The 18000-nt window shown below is 41.2% G+C and overlaps 2 protein-coding genes across 2 annotated transcripts; both read right to left on the bottom strand.

Moving 5' to 3' along the window:
* Window positions 1-987: 987 nt before the first annotated feature.
* Window positions 988-7944, bottom strand: LOC139713169 (XK-related protein 6-like). Its single transcript, XM_071624918.1, has 3 exons — window positions 7517-7944; window positions 3229-3413; window positions 988-2087 (listed from the first exon to the last, which is right to left on the bottom strand). The coding sequence occupies exons 1-3, from the start codon at window positions 7942-7944 to the stop codon at window positions 1189-1191; spliced, it is 1512 nt and encodes a 503-aa protein (XP_071481019.1). The 3' UTR covers window positions 988-1188.
* A 5630-nt stretch (window positions 7945-13574) lies between these two features.
* LOC139713168 (XK-related protein 4-like) lies at window positions 13575-17073 on the bottom strand. Its single transcript, XM_071624916.1, has 2 exons — window positions 16892-17073; window positions 13575-14651 (listed from the first exon to the last, which is right to left on the bottom strand). Exons 1-2 carry the CDS (start codon window positions 17013-17015, stop codon window positions 13603-13605), a joined length of 1173 nt encoding a protein of 390 aa, XP_071481017.1. The 5' UTR covers window positions 17016-17073; the 3' UTR covers window positions 13575-13602.
* Window positions 17074-18000: the final 927 nt, after the last annotated feature.

The raw sequence follows: 18000 nt of genomic DNA, 5'->3' as shown, positions 1-18000 counted from the left end.
AGTGGGAATTCAGAGAATAGAAAGTGAGAGTCAAAACAAACAAACAAATCAAACCAAATATGTGCGATCACATTGCTTCAGCTGAAATAATGTCTTACATGTTCAGACAATTAGTTTGCAGGACTTCAACTTCCACTGTACAGCCTCATATAATGGAATATGACAGGACTTGAGGTATTCATGGTTTACTGAACATGGATTACAATGAGTTTCTTTCTGTTTTGTTTTTTCTAAGCAACAAAGACATCATTTGTATATAAAATCAGACGAATAAAGATAGCCAACATGACTGAGATGTCGATTTGAGGTGCAGGCGAAATACAGAATGTTACACCCAAAGAGCCTCATGCTATTGGTGGAGGTTAGGAGTCCAGGCGTTTCAAAGTAACAGGATTTCTGACCAGTTAAATCCTCCTAATGACTTACCCCCAGACATTGATGTATTCATTAAACAGGATTTAAAACCCAAAGGTTAGAACATTCAGCTAATATATTCCCCATAACAAGAGCCATTATCACTGCCATGCATCAAACATGAACGTAAAGTCAAAGAACTCTGAGAGTAATACACATTTATATGAATTTTCCGCACTGGCAGTGTTCACAGATCACCAACATGCCCAGATTATAATGGCATAAAGTTTCAGACTACACTGTCTGAAATTAACTGTTCAAATGTCCACTCATAAATCTATTAATGTGTTCAAGAAGGTAAGCAAAACATGACACTCACACACAAGACAAAAACCCTATACTTTTTTTGGAAACTCCACAAAAATATGACACATACAATTTGTATACTACGTATGATTTGATGGTGATATCAACAATGGAAATCTGGTGGGCAGTAGCAGAATCAACATCAGAACATGACGTACATGTACGACACAAACATGAGAATGTTTCTAGAACAGTCATGTACTCACACAGTATGAATAGTGCATTATATAGACACACCCAGGGAGCAGGTATCTTTTCGCAGCATGTCTCAAAGGATATAATTTATCTCTTGTCTGGTATTTTGGCGCTTGAAGGCATCTGAATCACAAATTCAAACATCCATCAACACTGGCACATCTGTGAACTTATTTTAGACATATGATTACAGCATCACACTTGTCATGCGCAGCAGCAAGTTTGACAAAAACAAACAGTAAGTGGCTGGCCGGCATCATAACGGAAATGGATTTACACTGATGTGTCCTCTGAGATGTGTCCTCTTTCCGTTGTGACTTGGCCATTTTCCCTGCATACTGCATACGTGTCTATGATTTCAGGCTGTATCTTGGGGGTAGTTACTTGAGTTGAGCAGGGAGGTTTGCCAACTATGCTGCTCTCAATTTTGCATCTAGGCTCGGGAAGGAGATCTGGATCAATGTTTCTTCGGCTCTTGTAAGAGAAAAGGTTTACTTGGTACGAAGCAGCTCTCGAATTGATGCCAACATCTGTTTCATCTGAAGATTCAGCTTCTGGACTCTCCCCGCCACTGTTTTTGTTTTGTGAGATGCGGTATGCCAGCTGCCCGTTGGGGTGACAGAACCGGTAGTAGAATGCCATGAGGAAGATGCCCAGGAAGAAGCCGCCCCAGACGAACACAAGCGCCGGCAGACCATACATCTGCTCCCGCGAGTCCTGGTAGCTGTACCACAGCCCGAACATGACAGTATTCTCCACGAAGATGACAGTGTAGAAGAGCAGGGCACGGTATCGCGTGGCGCCGTCCTTGATATTGAAGAAGCAGAAAATATGGATGAAGCCCATGACACAGTCGAAGAGGACCTCCTCAAATTTGGTGCCGCAGAAGGACGTCTCCTCAAATTTGGTGCCGCAGAAGGACAGCCAGACCAGCCACACCGTGATGACCAACCAGTGGACGCCAGCCACCACGAATATCCACCACTCGTAGATGGCGGCAAAGAGGGCCATGGCAATGACGCGGGATGTAATCGTGAAGAGCCTCCAAGCCATACGCAATGCCATAGCAATGTATGTGATGTTCTTCCGGTCAGTGCGTGAATCTCGCAGAGCCTTGTGGTACGCTTCCAAGGCCCATGCCAGCGACGACAGTGAAACCAGAGCACAGGCAGCTATAGAACATAAAAGCGTGGCAAACTGAGTACCGATATTGAAAAACTATCATTATTATTACCATGATTATAATCATTAATTCAACTGGACATCAGATAGGCTGTACATGGCACTGCCATATCACAGCATTTAGAACAAAGAAATGCAGTGTCCATTTTAAATCAGACTTTTGCTCAAAGAAGATAATTCCTTTTCCCATTTTGCATCAGTCCTGGGAGTCATTTCTTTATTCTCCTTTGTACTTTGTACTTGTGCAACACTTTCTGAGGGGTCTAGGGCAATTATCTCCTGGGCAATTACCCTGGACCCTTCCCTTGACTCTAATCCTAATCCTAATACTGAACCTAATCCTAACCCTAACCCCAACTCCCAACCCTAAACCTAACCCTAACCCTAATCTTTACTCTAGCCTTACCCCTGACCAGTATTTAGCCAGGAAGTGATTGCCCTCTGGGGATGTTTTCTGAGAACTGAGACTATACAAATCGTTTTTATGAGCTATTCCCACATTTTCAGTTTAGACAAATGAGTCATTTATTGCTGCACATACTTACAATGTACATAAATGTAAATTATGAGAGAAAAAAAATCATAACAGGTGGCAGATCTTCTTTGGGCATTGCATGAATACAGGCAACTCCCATCGAAACAACATCCTCTGGACCTGCAGTTTTCTTTTGTTATATGGAAATCTTGTTATACCCAAACAAATAGAGTATTTACAATGATATACAGATAACATTTTTGGGACCTGAGTATTCACTTCGTCATGCGCACTGGACTGTAACATAACAATGCATTATCATGATATACCTTCTCAAGAAAATATTTTTTGAAAATTGGTACATGCAAGACAATTTTGCAAGTGATACTGCAGTGACACAATAAGATACAAGTATCATCCTTTTCAAGAGGAAAGAGAAATCCTCACCTTTGGACCAATATACTACATGTTTATCTAACGGGAGGCAATATTTTTGTGAATACTGTTCACTTCACAAAAAAATTGTGATGATAAAGCCATTGAGAAACAGACTGCAAATACAGCATTCTTGAAAAGGAAATGTTGAGACAAATCTACATCATTTGTGTACGAAAAAGAGAAGTGAAAAGGGGACGTGGATCTCGATCCCTGCTGACCTGTGAGCCAGTAGAGCTCCTCCGTCTCAACCATGATGTAAACCTGGAGAACTAGCTGTGGAGCCGACTCCATGAAGGCTTCCAGGAGGCGAAGCATGGTGATGTCAAGGTACTCATAGATCATCAGCTCGTAGTAGGCCTTGTCCTTGCGGCTCCGCAGGCCAAACTTCAGGTTGCGCCAGTACCTTGAGGGGAACAGGAACAGGACAGGGGATATCGAGAAGAAAAGAAAACATGAAAATGCAAAAGAGACTGATGTGGGGATATAGAAAGAATCTGCATCACTGTAAATGACCACAGGCGTAACATACTGGTATTAACCCTAACTTACCTGGGCTATTTAGTGAGCTTGAATTCCTGGGGGGGGGGGGGGGGGCCATTATGGCCCCCCCTTCAGATCTCGGCAGTTGATTGCGCAAACGCCGCAAAATTTTGCATGAACATAAAGCCGGATGTAATCTACAAGACTGTAAAGTTAAATTTTAAAAAAATTTGCATTTTCTATTTCAGATTAATTAATTATGCAAATATATGCAAAAACCCTCATTTTCGTCTGTAATTGGCTTATAAAAGCTTATGGAATGCTGATTTTTGGTGTAAATATTCCTAGTGACATTCCGAACATTTGTGCATTAAAAAAAATTCAGTATCAAAATTAAGTTCTTATGTTTTTTATTGTTTTATCAATTTTTATGTATTTCATTGTTTTTTCCAACTTTTGTTTTTGTTGTTTTTTCAGCAGAATTTGTCATACACATTTTTTGAAGCATAGTTATACTAAAATAAATTGATTTCAGCCATTAAGATTAAAAATATGAATTTTTCTATGAATTAATTGAAAAAACACAATTTGTATTGACTTTGTACACAAAATCACGTTTTTGAGCAATTTTGGGGTTGACGAAAATTTTTTGAAGGGGCGTGGCTTCGGAACGGTATGCCCGGGCGCGACAAATTTGGTCTCAAAAGTTGCACGAGACCTGAAAGTAAAAAGTCAGCGAGTGGCGCGGTCAAAAAATTTTGCGCGCCGGAATGGTCGCGGAATTCGTCGAGGGGGGGGGCCATTATGGCCCCCCCCCCAGGTAAGTTAGGGTTAAGCTGTTTGATAAACCAGGGAGGTGAGACAAAAAGGAGTGGGCACTCTGCCCTGAGGGTTTTCCCTATCACTCAACACAGGATTACAAGGGATCAGTGCCCCAACGAACAAGTAAACGACCTCTTACGTAACGAGGTCAGTCTGATCGTTATCACTGCTGTTTGATGTTCGATCCTCGGGGCCGCGGTGATTTGGCCCTCTATCGTTAGGAGTATGGACAGGCCAGTTGACTTGTGTGTGTTCACAAGGACGTGTATGAGGGTTTTACATTCTTTATGCAGGCTCACACGGCATATACTCTTGGGACCTGCTAGTCTAAGAATTCAGCTCTCGATAGATACAAAAATTTTGAAAATCGGCCAAGAAGAAGTTGAGTTTTGACAATGTAACTGTTTAACAATAGCCATTGTTTTGTTCTTGTCTTAATCAAATTACGACGCAATGTCAAGTGTAAATCCTGACTAGTGCTGACGAAATTCACCTGTAGATCAGCAGATGTTGGGGTTTTTCTTTAGTCTGATACTGCACTTCATTGTTCGCTCGTGTTGGTTCTCTTGTCATATTTTTTGGGAAACTTGCGTACATCCGCCAAGACATGTTTTTTCTGGTCCCACTAACATATTTTTGTGAGCAATTTTAGTTCTCCAGGGGATGAAAACACTATTTGAATGTTTTTTGTTGTATGCTGGGGATATATTGAGGCAGAAGAGCTCGAATCTACAACAGAGTGCTCATGATGGAGACTACTATAGGACCTAATCTTGGTGAAATAACTTGCCTCCTTGCCTGCATGGTGTATGGTGAAAACATGTGAGAGTTCAGTGAGAGCTGAACTATCTCATATGTCCTGTATCACTGTATGCCTGATAAGATATTCACCATGGCGCTTTTTTTTTTGTCTGTCTCTCTGTTTTTGTTTTATTCTTATTTGAAAGCTGAATGGATATTTTTATGATGGTTGTTGCTGTTGTGGTTGGTATTTTCTGTGCTAGCTTGGTATTAAAATTATTATTATCATCAGACATTATTAGGGCCTGTGTTCCACTACTCAGCTGTTCATGTTTCCTTCATATTCTTACAATCAGTATATTATTGTTGGTGCTGCTAGTCATTATTATTAAATGTTTATAAGTCTGTGTTAATTTGTTTCCATTTCATGTAAAAGTTATTTCACCATAATAGCATGCAAAGTACCGGTACATTTGTTCCCAAGAAATTTTATAGTACATGGACATGTAAATGCACATAAATTATAATACCTTGAATACTATAGCTGCAAAATTCAAAATGTGACCATGCAACCAGTTCACTGCACATCACAATGCACCAGTGTTGTTTGCAGCAGGGAGGTGAGACACTCACCTCCCTGTTTGCAGGCACAGCAATGAGTTGAAATGCACCAGTAATGCACCAGTACACACCACCCATCCAGTACCACGTGGAGTAATCCAGGTTCTGGCCAGGGAGGGGTGAGACCCACCAGCCTGTTGACAAGGATTGCGCATGTGCACTGTGCGGCCAAGCGGCAGTAATCTAGTTAGTGGAGTGGTCTCTTGGGGAGTGCGGCTCCGAGGATGGTTCAAAAGACACTAATCCAGTGCCCACTCCTTTTCCTCTCACCTCCCTGGATAAACGAAGTATCTTTAAAGGGTGTGTACAGTTCTGGTCGAGGTGAGGATTTAGCTTTTAACATTTTGCGAGATATTCAGAAACCACTCTACAACTGTATGAGATGCCAAAGAGCATGCGATTCTAAGGGGTATCAAAAGTTTATTCGATGAAAATCGGTTTTGAAATGGCTGAGATATCCAAAAACAACGTGAAACAAAGAGATCCTAATAAAGTTGTGGCATGTCGCCTTTTATTATTAGCACTTTTTTGGATACATATATCTCAGCCATTTGAAAACCAATTTTCATCAAATAAACGTTGAATCCTTCTTAAAATTACATGCTCTTTCATATTTCATAAGAGGTTTCTCATTATCTCACTTAAGAATGTTCAAAACATGACTCCCCACCTCAACCTGTACTGAACAGTCCCTTTAATATGAAAAATGCAAATACTCTGTTGATATCTTTCTAATTCTATAATAAGTCAAAGTTACTGTTGTAGCACACAACATCATATAGACACATTGCAAATGTGCTCAGCAATGACAAGTAAGTTTGTAATTACAGGGTCATCCATCACTATACATTGTACGCGGGCTCTTTAACCCGTTGAGGACAAGCTGATTTTGCTATAACATGCATTCCCCATCGATGCCTGTTCGAGTATTAAAAACTGGGGACTAAAGTAACAGGCTAAAGTAATCACAGCTTTTCTTGAGCATGCAATTTGAAGCTTTCGCCTCAAATGAAACATAGTTGTGATTGATGGCATTCAGTGCAATCATAATCCCAAGACTAGCCATGCACTAGACACAGCTGCAGTCAGTTGTAATCTGCTGCAATACATACTTTTTTCTTCAAACCTCTGGCTTGTGCCTAGTCTACCTTCAAGAGTTTTGTTTTTTACATATACAGAAAATCACGTTGCTACAAATCACTTTGCACTGTCTAAATGCTGGTTCAGTGCATCTCTCTCTCTCTCTCTGCATCTCTCTCTCTCTCCCTCCCTCTCTCTCTCTCTCTCTCTCTCTCTCATATTAAGCAATGTTGTGCCAGTAAACACCAGCTTCATCTGACGAGGAATGCTTCATTATTTTCAAATATGGTTTGATATACATCCAAATGACTGGAGACAAGACTACAGCAATTCGACTGCTGCAGGAAGTTGAAGCTCTGCTTTGAACTACTGCAATCACTATACGGTTATGTGCCATATAAGTAAAGGCCCCTTCGATGAAACTCATTTACATTATGATGACGCTCATTCATCTTGACAACCGACTACAAGATTATACTGCAAGTTCTCTGCACACAGGGTAGTTTCCAAGTGAATTCCATCCATGAAGACAAATGTCATTAACGTTCCATTGGACTTGTTTCAGGCTACGTTCACGGTAACAAAATGACATCCAAGGTAACTTTAACAGTAACATTTGAATGACCACAAAAGCCAAAAACATTTAATGCCTCCTGCATCCTACGGGGCAGAGGCAAAATAAAGACCAAAAAAAAAACTACAACAAACAAATATTATGTTGGGATGTAGTGAAGAATAGCTTTACTCCCTTTTTGCTCTTACCTTTTCAGTGCACCAAGCTGGAGAACATGCGTAGCTAGCCAATCACACCAGCACACCAGCCCCCCTGCCAGGCCTTTATCCTTGTGGTCGGAATCTTTCTCCAAGTCGGAGACGAACCACCTGAAGCTAAAATACTGGAGGATGAGAGATGGGATGAGCACGAAGAGGAAGGTCATGATGCTCCACAAGTAATGGTCACTGCGGAAATACTGCACCCCCACGAGGAGATCGGTCACAATGTCGGCAACATAAAGAATCATCCCGCTGAGCATGAAGATGACGTTCAATATGGTGAAGTGGTCTTCCTTGATGCAGACGAGGCAACCGGACCCATCGCTCTCCTCCGCCTTTGTGGTCTCAGAGCAGCTGTTGCCATTCCCCTGCAACGGTGCCTTGCGCCGTGCATACCCAATATCAGTGGTATCCATCGTTGTGGCAATGCCAGGCTCACCCAAACAGGAGCCAGTAAACCCTCTACGATTGATCCTGTTAGAAACTAGGGACTGACTTTTGCATGATGTTTCTCTCTGCTGTCAGCTGGTTCAGTGTTGACAACTGCAGTTTTCCTTGAACATGCATTTCATGTTCTCTTCATGACTTGCCTGAGACAAGACCTAGGCAATAACTACTGTCCACTTTTTATGTTATATGCCCAAAGAATTGTGTTGTATCTGCAGGCCATCAATAATTGATCTCAAGAGGTCTGCTAGCTAGTTGGAGCAATCACGTTTCGGAAACAAGGAGTCCCCACTGCAACACTCTTCTACCACATCTAAATGCCACTTTCTTCCTCCTGACATTGAGCAAAGAAATTAAGTTTCTTCGTGTCCCAGGGCACTTCTATGTGAATCAATGACTTACTCAGACAGTGAGAGACTGCACATTTCTCACATGGACACAAACACAATAGCGAGACAGACTTCAAAAACACAGCAGACAAACTAGCTGTACATCGTATGCCACAGACTACAGTAGAATAACTGCTGACTGATTAATCCGAGAAATAGAATTGACATCTTAGTACACTGTAATCCTTCCCAGTATTCATTCACCTCTTCTCTATCTAACTGCAGCTTATGAGTACCGTATCACAAGTCATGCAGTTCATGTACATTGTACCTGCCTTCACATACAGTGTGGGTTGAGTTCTCTGAACAGTACAGTGCTGTTGAGTTGTTTGCTTAACCCATGATATCTTGAAACCGATAACCACATGTTGTATTAGTATGGCGATGAAAATAGCCTCATGTTCAAGGCCCTGATAATGTAAGATACACTGTGAGATTCTGGTAATTATTAACCCAAGCACTCAAACTTGACTAATCACTGTTAACAGAATCATAGGTAATATGCTGGAGAATTGAAAAACAAAGCACACTGTACAACGTAGATCTCACTCAGTTAATTTTGCTCTCATCAATTCCTTTCTTTCTCTCTTTTTTTTTCTGTGTTGTTTTGGCATGAAAAGTCAAAATGCCTTTAAACATTTGCCAAATCTGAAATATAAGCAGAGGAATACTGCCACAAGACACAAACAGTTGTAATACAATGAGTTTGAAGGGTGTTAACTTATAGGACCAACTAAATGCACACAGAACATTTTTCCAAAATAAATGTTAGTACAATATTGTTTCATTACCATTCACTCCATCCTCAAATTGTTTGCTGAACGGGTTGACATAGAACAAACTAAATTTACAGTGTAGAAAGTATCTACAAGAAGAATTCACTTTCAAAGACAGCTCTTGGTGAAATATCTATAAGAAATGTTACACCCATGAAAGTAGATATTTAAAATAGAAAATTGATAGTCTAAACAAACAAAAAGATAATCCACATTTGTGCAAGCACATTGCTTCAGCTGAAATAATATCTTGCATATAATGCGTAGTCAACTTCTGTTGTCCAGCCTCGTACATTGGAATATGATAGCATATCTTGAGGTATTCATGGTTTTGTGTTACTGAATATGGATTACAATGAGTATTATTTTTTCTCTTAAGCAACAAAGAAATCATAATGTGTATGATCAAATCAGACCAATGCATCAAGAAATGCAACATTACGGAAATAAAGACTCATGGTGTAGGCAACATACAGAATGTTCTGCCTCAAAGGACAACTCATGCTACTGAAGAAGGTTATGAGTCCAATCACACAAAGCAGTTGGTCTTTTGAACACTTATCTCTTCTTAGAAGGATTTTGAACCGTAAGGTTAGAACATTCAGTCGATAAATTCACAGCAAAAGTCATCATCACTGCCATAGTTGTACATCATAAGGGCAAGTCAAAGAACTCTGAGAGTAATACACATACTATACACATAATTTTTCGCACTGGCAATTTTCACAGATCACCATTGAACATGCCCTCAGTTTCAATACTTGCACTGTTTACCTGCAGTCCATGTTGTAAGATGTGTTTAACTGTTGTAGGTCATAAAAGCACTGCTTCACTCATTTGGCAGTTCAATACAATAATGATCTCCCATTGGAGAAAATGCCCTTCTCCTCAGGGGAAAGCTGTATAAGTATGGCCCACCACTATGTGATTATGATATTTAAGAGCTGACCTCTCTTTGTCTATTCATACACATTATAACAGAATGTTCTGCCCATGGGCAAACATAACAAAATGTCCCACTACCACACGAGCATGTTTAGGAAAGACTGGCAGTTAAAGTGAAAACTAAGTTTCGGTAAGTGCTTGAGAACCCGTCTAGCACCATTTCATTTTTTCTTGCAATATATCGAAAGAGTCCACTAAGAAACTTACCTGGCTGACGCGGTTTGCCGGAATGATGAGTCGGTTTGGAGTATTTTGAGAAAAATAATAATAGTAGGAAAACCGACTTTTATTCTAGAAGGCTCCAGACTAACTCGGTCTCGAGAAAAATTCGACCCTACTTCAGACAATTCACACGCAGTTCGTGATCGCCACATTCTACTGGCCACTGCATAATATACCAAATGAGGCCTAACTGAATGGACAGGAAAATGCGTGCTAACGTAATCCTGTACAAACAAAACAAAAATGACAGCGCGCGGTCTTCAGCTCAGTTGCTGAGACGCGCGGTCTTTGGAGTTTTTGTTGTTGTTTATTAAACGCCTTTGATTGTTTTAGAGGTGCTTGATAGGCGCACACTAATTCTGCATGCGCGCAAAAGAGGTTTTTGATGCGCGCGTTGTAGCAACTCGGACCATTACTGCGAGTAGCCAGAACACGAAGCGCTAGTTTATACAGGCCGCTCTCATAGGACAACACTGTACAATCAGAGGGACAACCATTACAACTAATCCCGCCGTCAAAGCGAAGCCGAGTTATCACCGAGTCCGAGTTTAGCCTGACCCCGTTCGGGTTAGTACCGAGACTGAACCTTTTTTGTTAATATTTCGCATTTTCGTCGTTACCCATCGAATATCTTGTCATAACATCGTTATCCTGCACATTTCCTAAGCATACGTTCACATTTGGGAGCGAAATTTGACAACTTTTGCAGGCGTACCAGAACTTTGTTTGGGCTTTAACTAAACTATTTCATACATGCCACCTTTCACAGGTACATATGAAATATTTGATATCAAATTGTGTGTCCCCTAAACTACACACCCGTCATCCCTTTTCAAACAATGTTTTGTAGGTGTTTAAGACTAAGATTTATCAGTCATAATATTAAACAGGTTACTATGGCACCATGGAAGATATTCATATGATGCACTAGTATCATGAGGAACTAGAATTATCACTGAAGGTGATTAATACCCCCGCCCCTAGTGTTTCTTTAAAGTATGTGATCTCATGAGGGCAATGAGGTTAATACCAAGTTTGAGCACTCGTCGAATTGGAAACAGAATAATTTTAGTTTACTGTACAATTACAGAGTTGACACTGAGTATAAAACTTACAGCAAATGGAAACATGCTTTCCCCCAGCATCACTACACTTGAAGACCATCATACACACCAAATTTGACCTTCATAGCTTGGTTTATTTTGATACAAAAATGAGTGGTTACCATGGCAACACATTTTCCTTAAACTAACACATTAGTGTCTTACAAAACTACACTTCTAGATCGTGATACATACTAAATTTGACTTTAATTGCTTGAATGATAGAAAAAATATTCGATCTGCAAGGTTTTGGTAAAATTGTGGTTACCATGGCAATGGTTTGTGACAAACACACAAATTATGTGTTCCACATCTATACCTCAGGGCCATAATGCCTACCAAATTTGGTTTCAATTGCTTGAAAACTGTGGAAGAAGTTCACTCCACAGGATATAAAAAAAAAAAACTGGTTACCATGGTAACGCATTGTCCGATACAAATAGAAAGGACATTTTCCACGACTACACTTAAAGACCATCATACACACCAAATTTCACCTTTATAGATTAAATGGTTCAATTTGATACAAAAATGAGTGGTTACCATGGCAACACATTTTTCTTACATTAACACATTGGTGTTTTGCGTAACTACACCTCCCGATCATCATACATACTAAATTTGACCTTAATTGCTTGAATGATGTGGAAGTTATTCAATCCACAAGGTTTTGGTAAAATTATGGTTACCATGGCAATGCTTTGTCCGACAAACACAAAAATTATGTGTTCCACATCTGTGCCTCAAGGCCATACTGCCTACCAAATTTGATTTCAATTGCTTCAAAATAGTGGAAGTTGTTCCCTCCACAAGATTTCAAAGAAAACATGCGGTTACCATGGCAACGCTTTGTCCGATACAAATACAAAGAGTGTCTTGCATAACTACACCTATAGATCATCATAGATACCAATTTTGAAATTGATTGCTTAAATACTATGGAACCACAAGGTTTCGGTAAAATTATGGTTACCATGGCAACGCATCGTGTCTTGCACATCTATACCTCAATATCATCATTTACCCCAAGTTTCATTTAAATTGCTTCAAAACTGTACGAGGAGTTCGTGACGCAAGATTTTGCAACAGACCGTCCGACCGCCCGCCCGACCAACATCACGGTGATTCCTATGCCCCCTTCACACTATGTGTGGCGGGGGTACAATGAAGATTAAATCAGCAGTCTCCTGTAGCCATTGTCAAAGGATAGGAGATTATATGCAGCATGTACACTTTAATACACAAATGCACACACACACATACACACACACACACACACATTTTTCCATAAACATGGATTTCAATGTCAGGAAAGCGATAATGACCACATTATTGTGAGTTCCACAAGAATTACTTGTCCGTCACTGACACTTCAACAGGAATCTTCATTGCTCATAAACACAAGGATGTCTTATGACCAAAAGCCCCTATTATTCTTCGGCTTTGTGCTGACTCTCATTATTCTTAGCTCATGAATCAATAAAACTGTGACATTTGTTTCTCTGGTAGGACTGTATGTGTATGGCCGACACAAAAATCTCATTCACACACACACAAACAAGACACCAATTCCATAGCTTCTTTGGGAATTCCACAAAAATATGACACATATATAACATGCTGGCACCATGTTTTAAAAAGTAGGGGCCCACTTCTGTGTTTCATGAGCTAACAAGCAAAAAAAAAAAAAAAAAAAAGGCTTCAGCGCAACTCCTGGCGCCACTTCTTCCGGGTTTCTTCAGCTTTCTATTTCTTTCTAGTGCTACTTGAGCACTTCCGGGGTAAAAAAAGTGGGGGGGGGGGGGCCAAAGTGGGATACCTCTACGTATTCCTTTGTATGGTGGAAGGCCCCCCCCCCCCCAGCTCCTGGTTCCACCAGCCCTGTATACCATATATTGACACACAATACTATAATTCAGTCATGTATAAGTCATGTACTCACAGTATGAACAAGCTTACAGACACAAAGGATACAACAAAATAACTCTTTGCTGGTATTTCTGGTGCTTGAAGACATCTGAATCGCAAATTCAAACGTCCATCAACACTGGCACATCAGTGAACTTATTTCAGACATGTGATTACAGCATCGCACTTGTCATGCACAGTAGCAAGTTTGACAAAAACAAACAGTAAATGGCTGATGAGCATCATAATGGAAATGGCTGATGAGCATCACACCGGAAATGGTTTTACAATGTGTTTTCAGAAACAGTTTGCGTTGTAACTTGCCCATCTACCCCTCGTACTGCATACGTGTCTTTGGTTTCAGGCTGTGTCTTAGGGGTAGGTACTGGAGTTGAGCAGGGAGGTTTGTGGACTATGCTGCTCTCAATCTTACATCTAGGCTCGGGAAGGAGATCTGGATGAATGTATCTTCGGCTCTTGTAAGAGAAAAGGTTGACACGGCTCACTTCATGTGTTTGATCATCTATATGAGCTCTTGGGCTGATAATACCATCCCCTTCATCCTCTTCTTCCTCTCCTCTCAACTGGTGGTTTGTCTGGTAGTGATCTATGTGTAATGGCTGTAATTCCACCAGTTCAGTCTTCACATCTGGAGGTTTCTCCAATACAATTGTCTGATGCCTTTGATCATTTGCACCAGCTCTTAAAGCATGGGTGTAATCCCCTTTGTCTGACGTTACAGTGTCTGGACTCTCCCCACCACAGGTGGGTGAGATGCAATACGGCAGCTGCCCTTTGGGGTGACAGAACCGGTAGTACAACACCATGAGGAAGATGCCCACGCAGAAGCCGCCCCAGACAAACACGAGTGCCGGCAAGCCGTATATCTGCTCCTGTGATTCCTGGTAGCTGTACCACAGCCCGAACATGACAGTATTCTCCACGAAGATGATAGCGTAAAAGAGCAGGGCACGGTATCGCGTGGTGCCCTCCTTGACATTGAAGAAACAGAAGATGTGGATGAAGCCCATGACACAGTCAAACAGGACCTCCTCAAATTTGGTGTCGCAGAAGGATGTCTTCTGCCAGACCAGCCACACTGTGATGACCAACCAGTGGACGCCGGCCACCACGAATATCCACCACTCATAGATGGCGGCAAAGAGGGCCATGGCGATGACGCGGGATGTAATCGTAAAGAACCTCCAAGCCATACGCAATGCCACAGCAACGTATGTGATGTTCTTCAGGTCGGTGCAGGAATCTCGCAGAGCCTTGTGGTATGCTTCTAAGGCCCATGCCAGTGACGACAGCGAAACCAGAGCAGAGGCAGCTGTGGAACACAAATCATAGCAAACTGAGTGAAACTATTAATCATCAATACAACTGGGCATCACGTTCCTGCAGTTTCAGTAGACAAATGAGTCAATTCTTGCTGCAAAGATTTCAATCAATTACTTAAGTATTAAAACTAGAAATATGCCTCCGCCATAATGCATGATTCTCAAAATGGGTGTATAGTACAATGTCTTCATAATGGGTGATGACAGTTTTACATAACTGGCAAAATACTGAAATGACAGGTTTGTCAGAAATATCTTGAATGTTCACTTTCTTCGAACTGGGTTTGCTATAATTGTCTAAGAGTGCAGGTACACATTTTGGGGGAATTGAGAATTTTTACGTGACTTCTGACCGACCCTTTTACAAGTTTATGCATTGAGTGATTTTCAAGGTATGAAGAAAGAGTGTAATTACAGAACAAAATATTTTTTTTTTTGCATTTAAACCTGGCCTTTGACCCTTAACCTTTGACCTTCTGGCTGGAAATTTCCAGGAGAATCTCCATTAGGTAATACATGTATATATTAAGTTTTAAAACTAATAATGCAAGCATTGCATATACTAGTATATGAGGGAAATAGCAAAGTTTTGAGGAGTTGACCTTGACCTTTGACCCCTGACTATTGACCCATGACCCCTAAATTCCCTAGATAATCCCTGCCAGTCAGTGCATGCGCATGTACCAAGTTCCATGAAGATACACTGAACCATTTGCGAGAAAAGTGATATTGCAACATTTTCACCTAACCTATAAGTTGACGTTTTGACCTTTGACCTTATAACATGAAACTCTCTCTGGAAAATCTTTACGCAGTAGTACATGTCTACACTAAGTTTCAAGAAAATACCTTCGGGCATTGCATAGATATGGGGTAAATAGGAACATTTTTAGCATTTGACCTTGACCTTTTGACCTTTGACCTCTTGCCAATGTCACTAAAATCTACTCAACTAATTGCCCCATCATACAACATCCTTGGACCAAGTTTGGCGAAAGCTGCTTCATCCAGTTTTGAGTTATCACTTAAACAGATAAATTTTAGGATTTGACCTTGATCTTTGACCTTTGACCTCTGTCCGATTTCCCTAACAAACTAATCAAGTAATTGTCCCATCATACATCATCCTCAGACAAAGTTTGGTGAAATTTGCTCAATCCAGTCTTGAGTTATCGCATAAACGGATACAATTTCATGATTTGACCTTGACCTTGACCGTTGAACTTTGGCCGATTTCACCCAAAATCTACACAAGTAATTCCACTATCATACTTTATACTTGGACCAAGTTTGGTAAAATTCCAGTCAATATTACTCAAGTTATCGCATAAACGAAGGCAGACGGACGTAAGCATGGACGTACAGACGGACGGACAACCCGAAAACATAATGCCTCCGGCACCACTTCGTGGCGGAGGCATAAAAAATGCTTCTTTGGGAATTTTACATGAATACAATACAGACAGCTCCCATTGTAACAATATCCTCTTGACCTGCAGTTTCTTTCATTAAATGGAAATTTTGTTATATCCAAACAAAGACAGTATTTATAAAGACAAACAGTAAATACTTTTCGGACATGAATATTAATTTTGTCATAACAGGAGTGCACTGTACTGTATAACTACACGTAGTATCATATATATTTTCTTTGGAAAATATTGTTCGCGAATTGGAACTTGCATGAAATTTCTGCCTGTGGTACTGCAGTGACAGAATATTAAAAGAAAACAAATATAATCCTTTTCAAGAGAAAAGAAAGTGATATCCTCACCTTGGGAACAATATGCAACATGTTAGTCTCATGGGAGACAATATTTTTGTGAGTACTGTTCACCTCACAAAATTTGTGATGACAAAGCCATTGAGAAACAGACTGCACATACAGCATATTTAAGTAAACACTGTGGCATAGTGGATAAGACCCCCAGACTCCTGCTTGGAAGACCCTGAATTTGAATCCCGCCCAGTGCTCACGTCCTTGGACAAGATGTTTCAACCCATCGTGTCTCTCTTGACCCAGGTGTATGGGTACCTGGCAACGCTGGAGTATTAATAATGGCAGCGCCCTCTGGTAGAGCAGTGGCAGCACTGAGGAGGCTACCCTGGGTAAATAAGACCTTATTATCACTAATGTTATTATTATTATCAAATGTCTGAGACAAATATACATCGATTGTGTAGGAAAGAGAGAAATTGCAAGAAGGCGTGGATCTCGATTGCTGCTGACCTGTGAGCCAGTAGAGCTCCTCTGTCTCAACCATGATGTACACCTGGAGAACCAGCTGAGGGGCCGACTCCATGAAGGCTTCCAGGAGGCGCAACATGGTAATGTCGCGGTATTCGTAGATCATCAGCTCATAGTATTTCTTCTCCTTGCGGCTCTGCAGGCCAAACTTCAGGTTGCGCCAGTATCTTGAGGGGAACAGGAACAGGACAGGGTCACCAAGAAACAAAAAAACAAACCAACAAACAAATGGGAAGATGCAAATTATGCATCATGGATGTATCAGAGATGTGCTTTAAACATGCAGCAAAGTGATTGATGTGTGAATGAAAAAGAATGAGCATTTTTGCAATAAAAACTCCACAACCGTAATGTACCGTATAAAGCTACACGTAGTTGATAGATAGTATCCTTTGAAATGCATAATACTCTGTTGATCAGGAGAATCAGTAGTGATTCTCTTATCTACGAGATACAACTTGCCGCCTGTCTCTCAAAAGTATGCTATTCTTAAGGCTAGGCCGAAGAAACCCGAGAGCCTATAAGCACAAAGAAACTAAAACAAAAACAGTCACTTGCGCCTGGCGCGCACGCATGCAGTGAGCGGGAGACCGCCATTGAATCATCATCAGTATTGACGCGGAAGAGGACGCAGAAGAGGCGGGTATGTCCTTCAAATAGAAAGAGGTGAAGGTGTTTGAGGGGGACCAGTAGGCTGCTGACTGGATGTCCTCGAGGGGGACGCCGTCAAAGAGTGCCAGGAGGCACTGATGCCACAAGTGTCATGGGCACGCGGCGTGGTATTGGCGAAGAGAGCCGTAAGGCCTGCGGCTTTGATCGCCGCCACAATCCATGTGGAGATGGTGTCAAGCGCGGCAGGTATGAAGGGCTCTTTAGTGATGATGAAGAGTTGATCACCCTGCCACTTTAGTGCCCGAACGGGACACCTAATTTTGTCCTCGGGGACAGAAGACAACAGAAAAACAGTGAGATCTCTGAGGGATGCCTCAGTGAGAGGCTCAAAGGGTCTTTTAGAGAGAGCTTCGAGAACCTTCAGCAGACTCCACGAGGGAAGGAGTCAGTGCGAAGGGGGCCGTTGGAGGAAAAAGGCC

The sequence above is a fragment of the Diadema antillarum genome, unplaced genomic scaffold, assembly GCF_040938485.1.
Source record: "Diadema antillarum isolate AM-2024a unplaced genomic scaffold, OU_Dant_1.0 seq00001920_RagTag, whole genome shotgun sequence".
In the NCBI taxonomy this organism is placed as follows: domain Eukaryota; kingdom Metazoa; phylum Echinodermata; class Echinoidea; order Diadematoida; family Diadematidae; genus Diadema; species Diadema antillarum.
Note: the sequence above shows the minus strand (reverse complement) of the source record. Positions and strands in the feature narration are given on the sequence as shown.

Coding starts and splice junctions, on each gene's coding strand:
- LOC139713168 (XM_071624916.1), bottom strand. CDS start 17,015: ATGATCTACGAATACCGCGACATTACCATGTTGCGCCTCCTGGAAGCC. Junction 14,652..16,891: donor GGAGCTCTACTGGCTCACAG/GTCAGCAGCAAT, acceptor TGTGTTCCACAG/CTGCCTCTGCTCTGGTTTCG.
- LOC139713169 (XM_071624918.1), bottom strand. CDS start 7,944: ATGGATACCACTGATATTGGGTATGCACGGCGCAAGGCACCGTTGCAG. Junction 3,414..7,516: donor CAGCTTGGTGCACTGAAAAG/GTAAGAGCAAAA, acceptor GTTCCCCTCAAG/GTACTGGCGCAACCTGAAGT. Junction 2,088..3,228: donor GGAGCTCTACTGGCTCACAG/GTCAGCAGGGAT, acceptor TATGTTCTATAG/CTGCCTGTGCTCTGGTTTCA.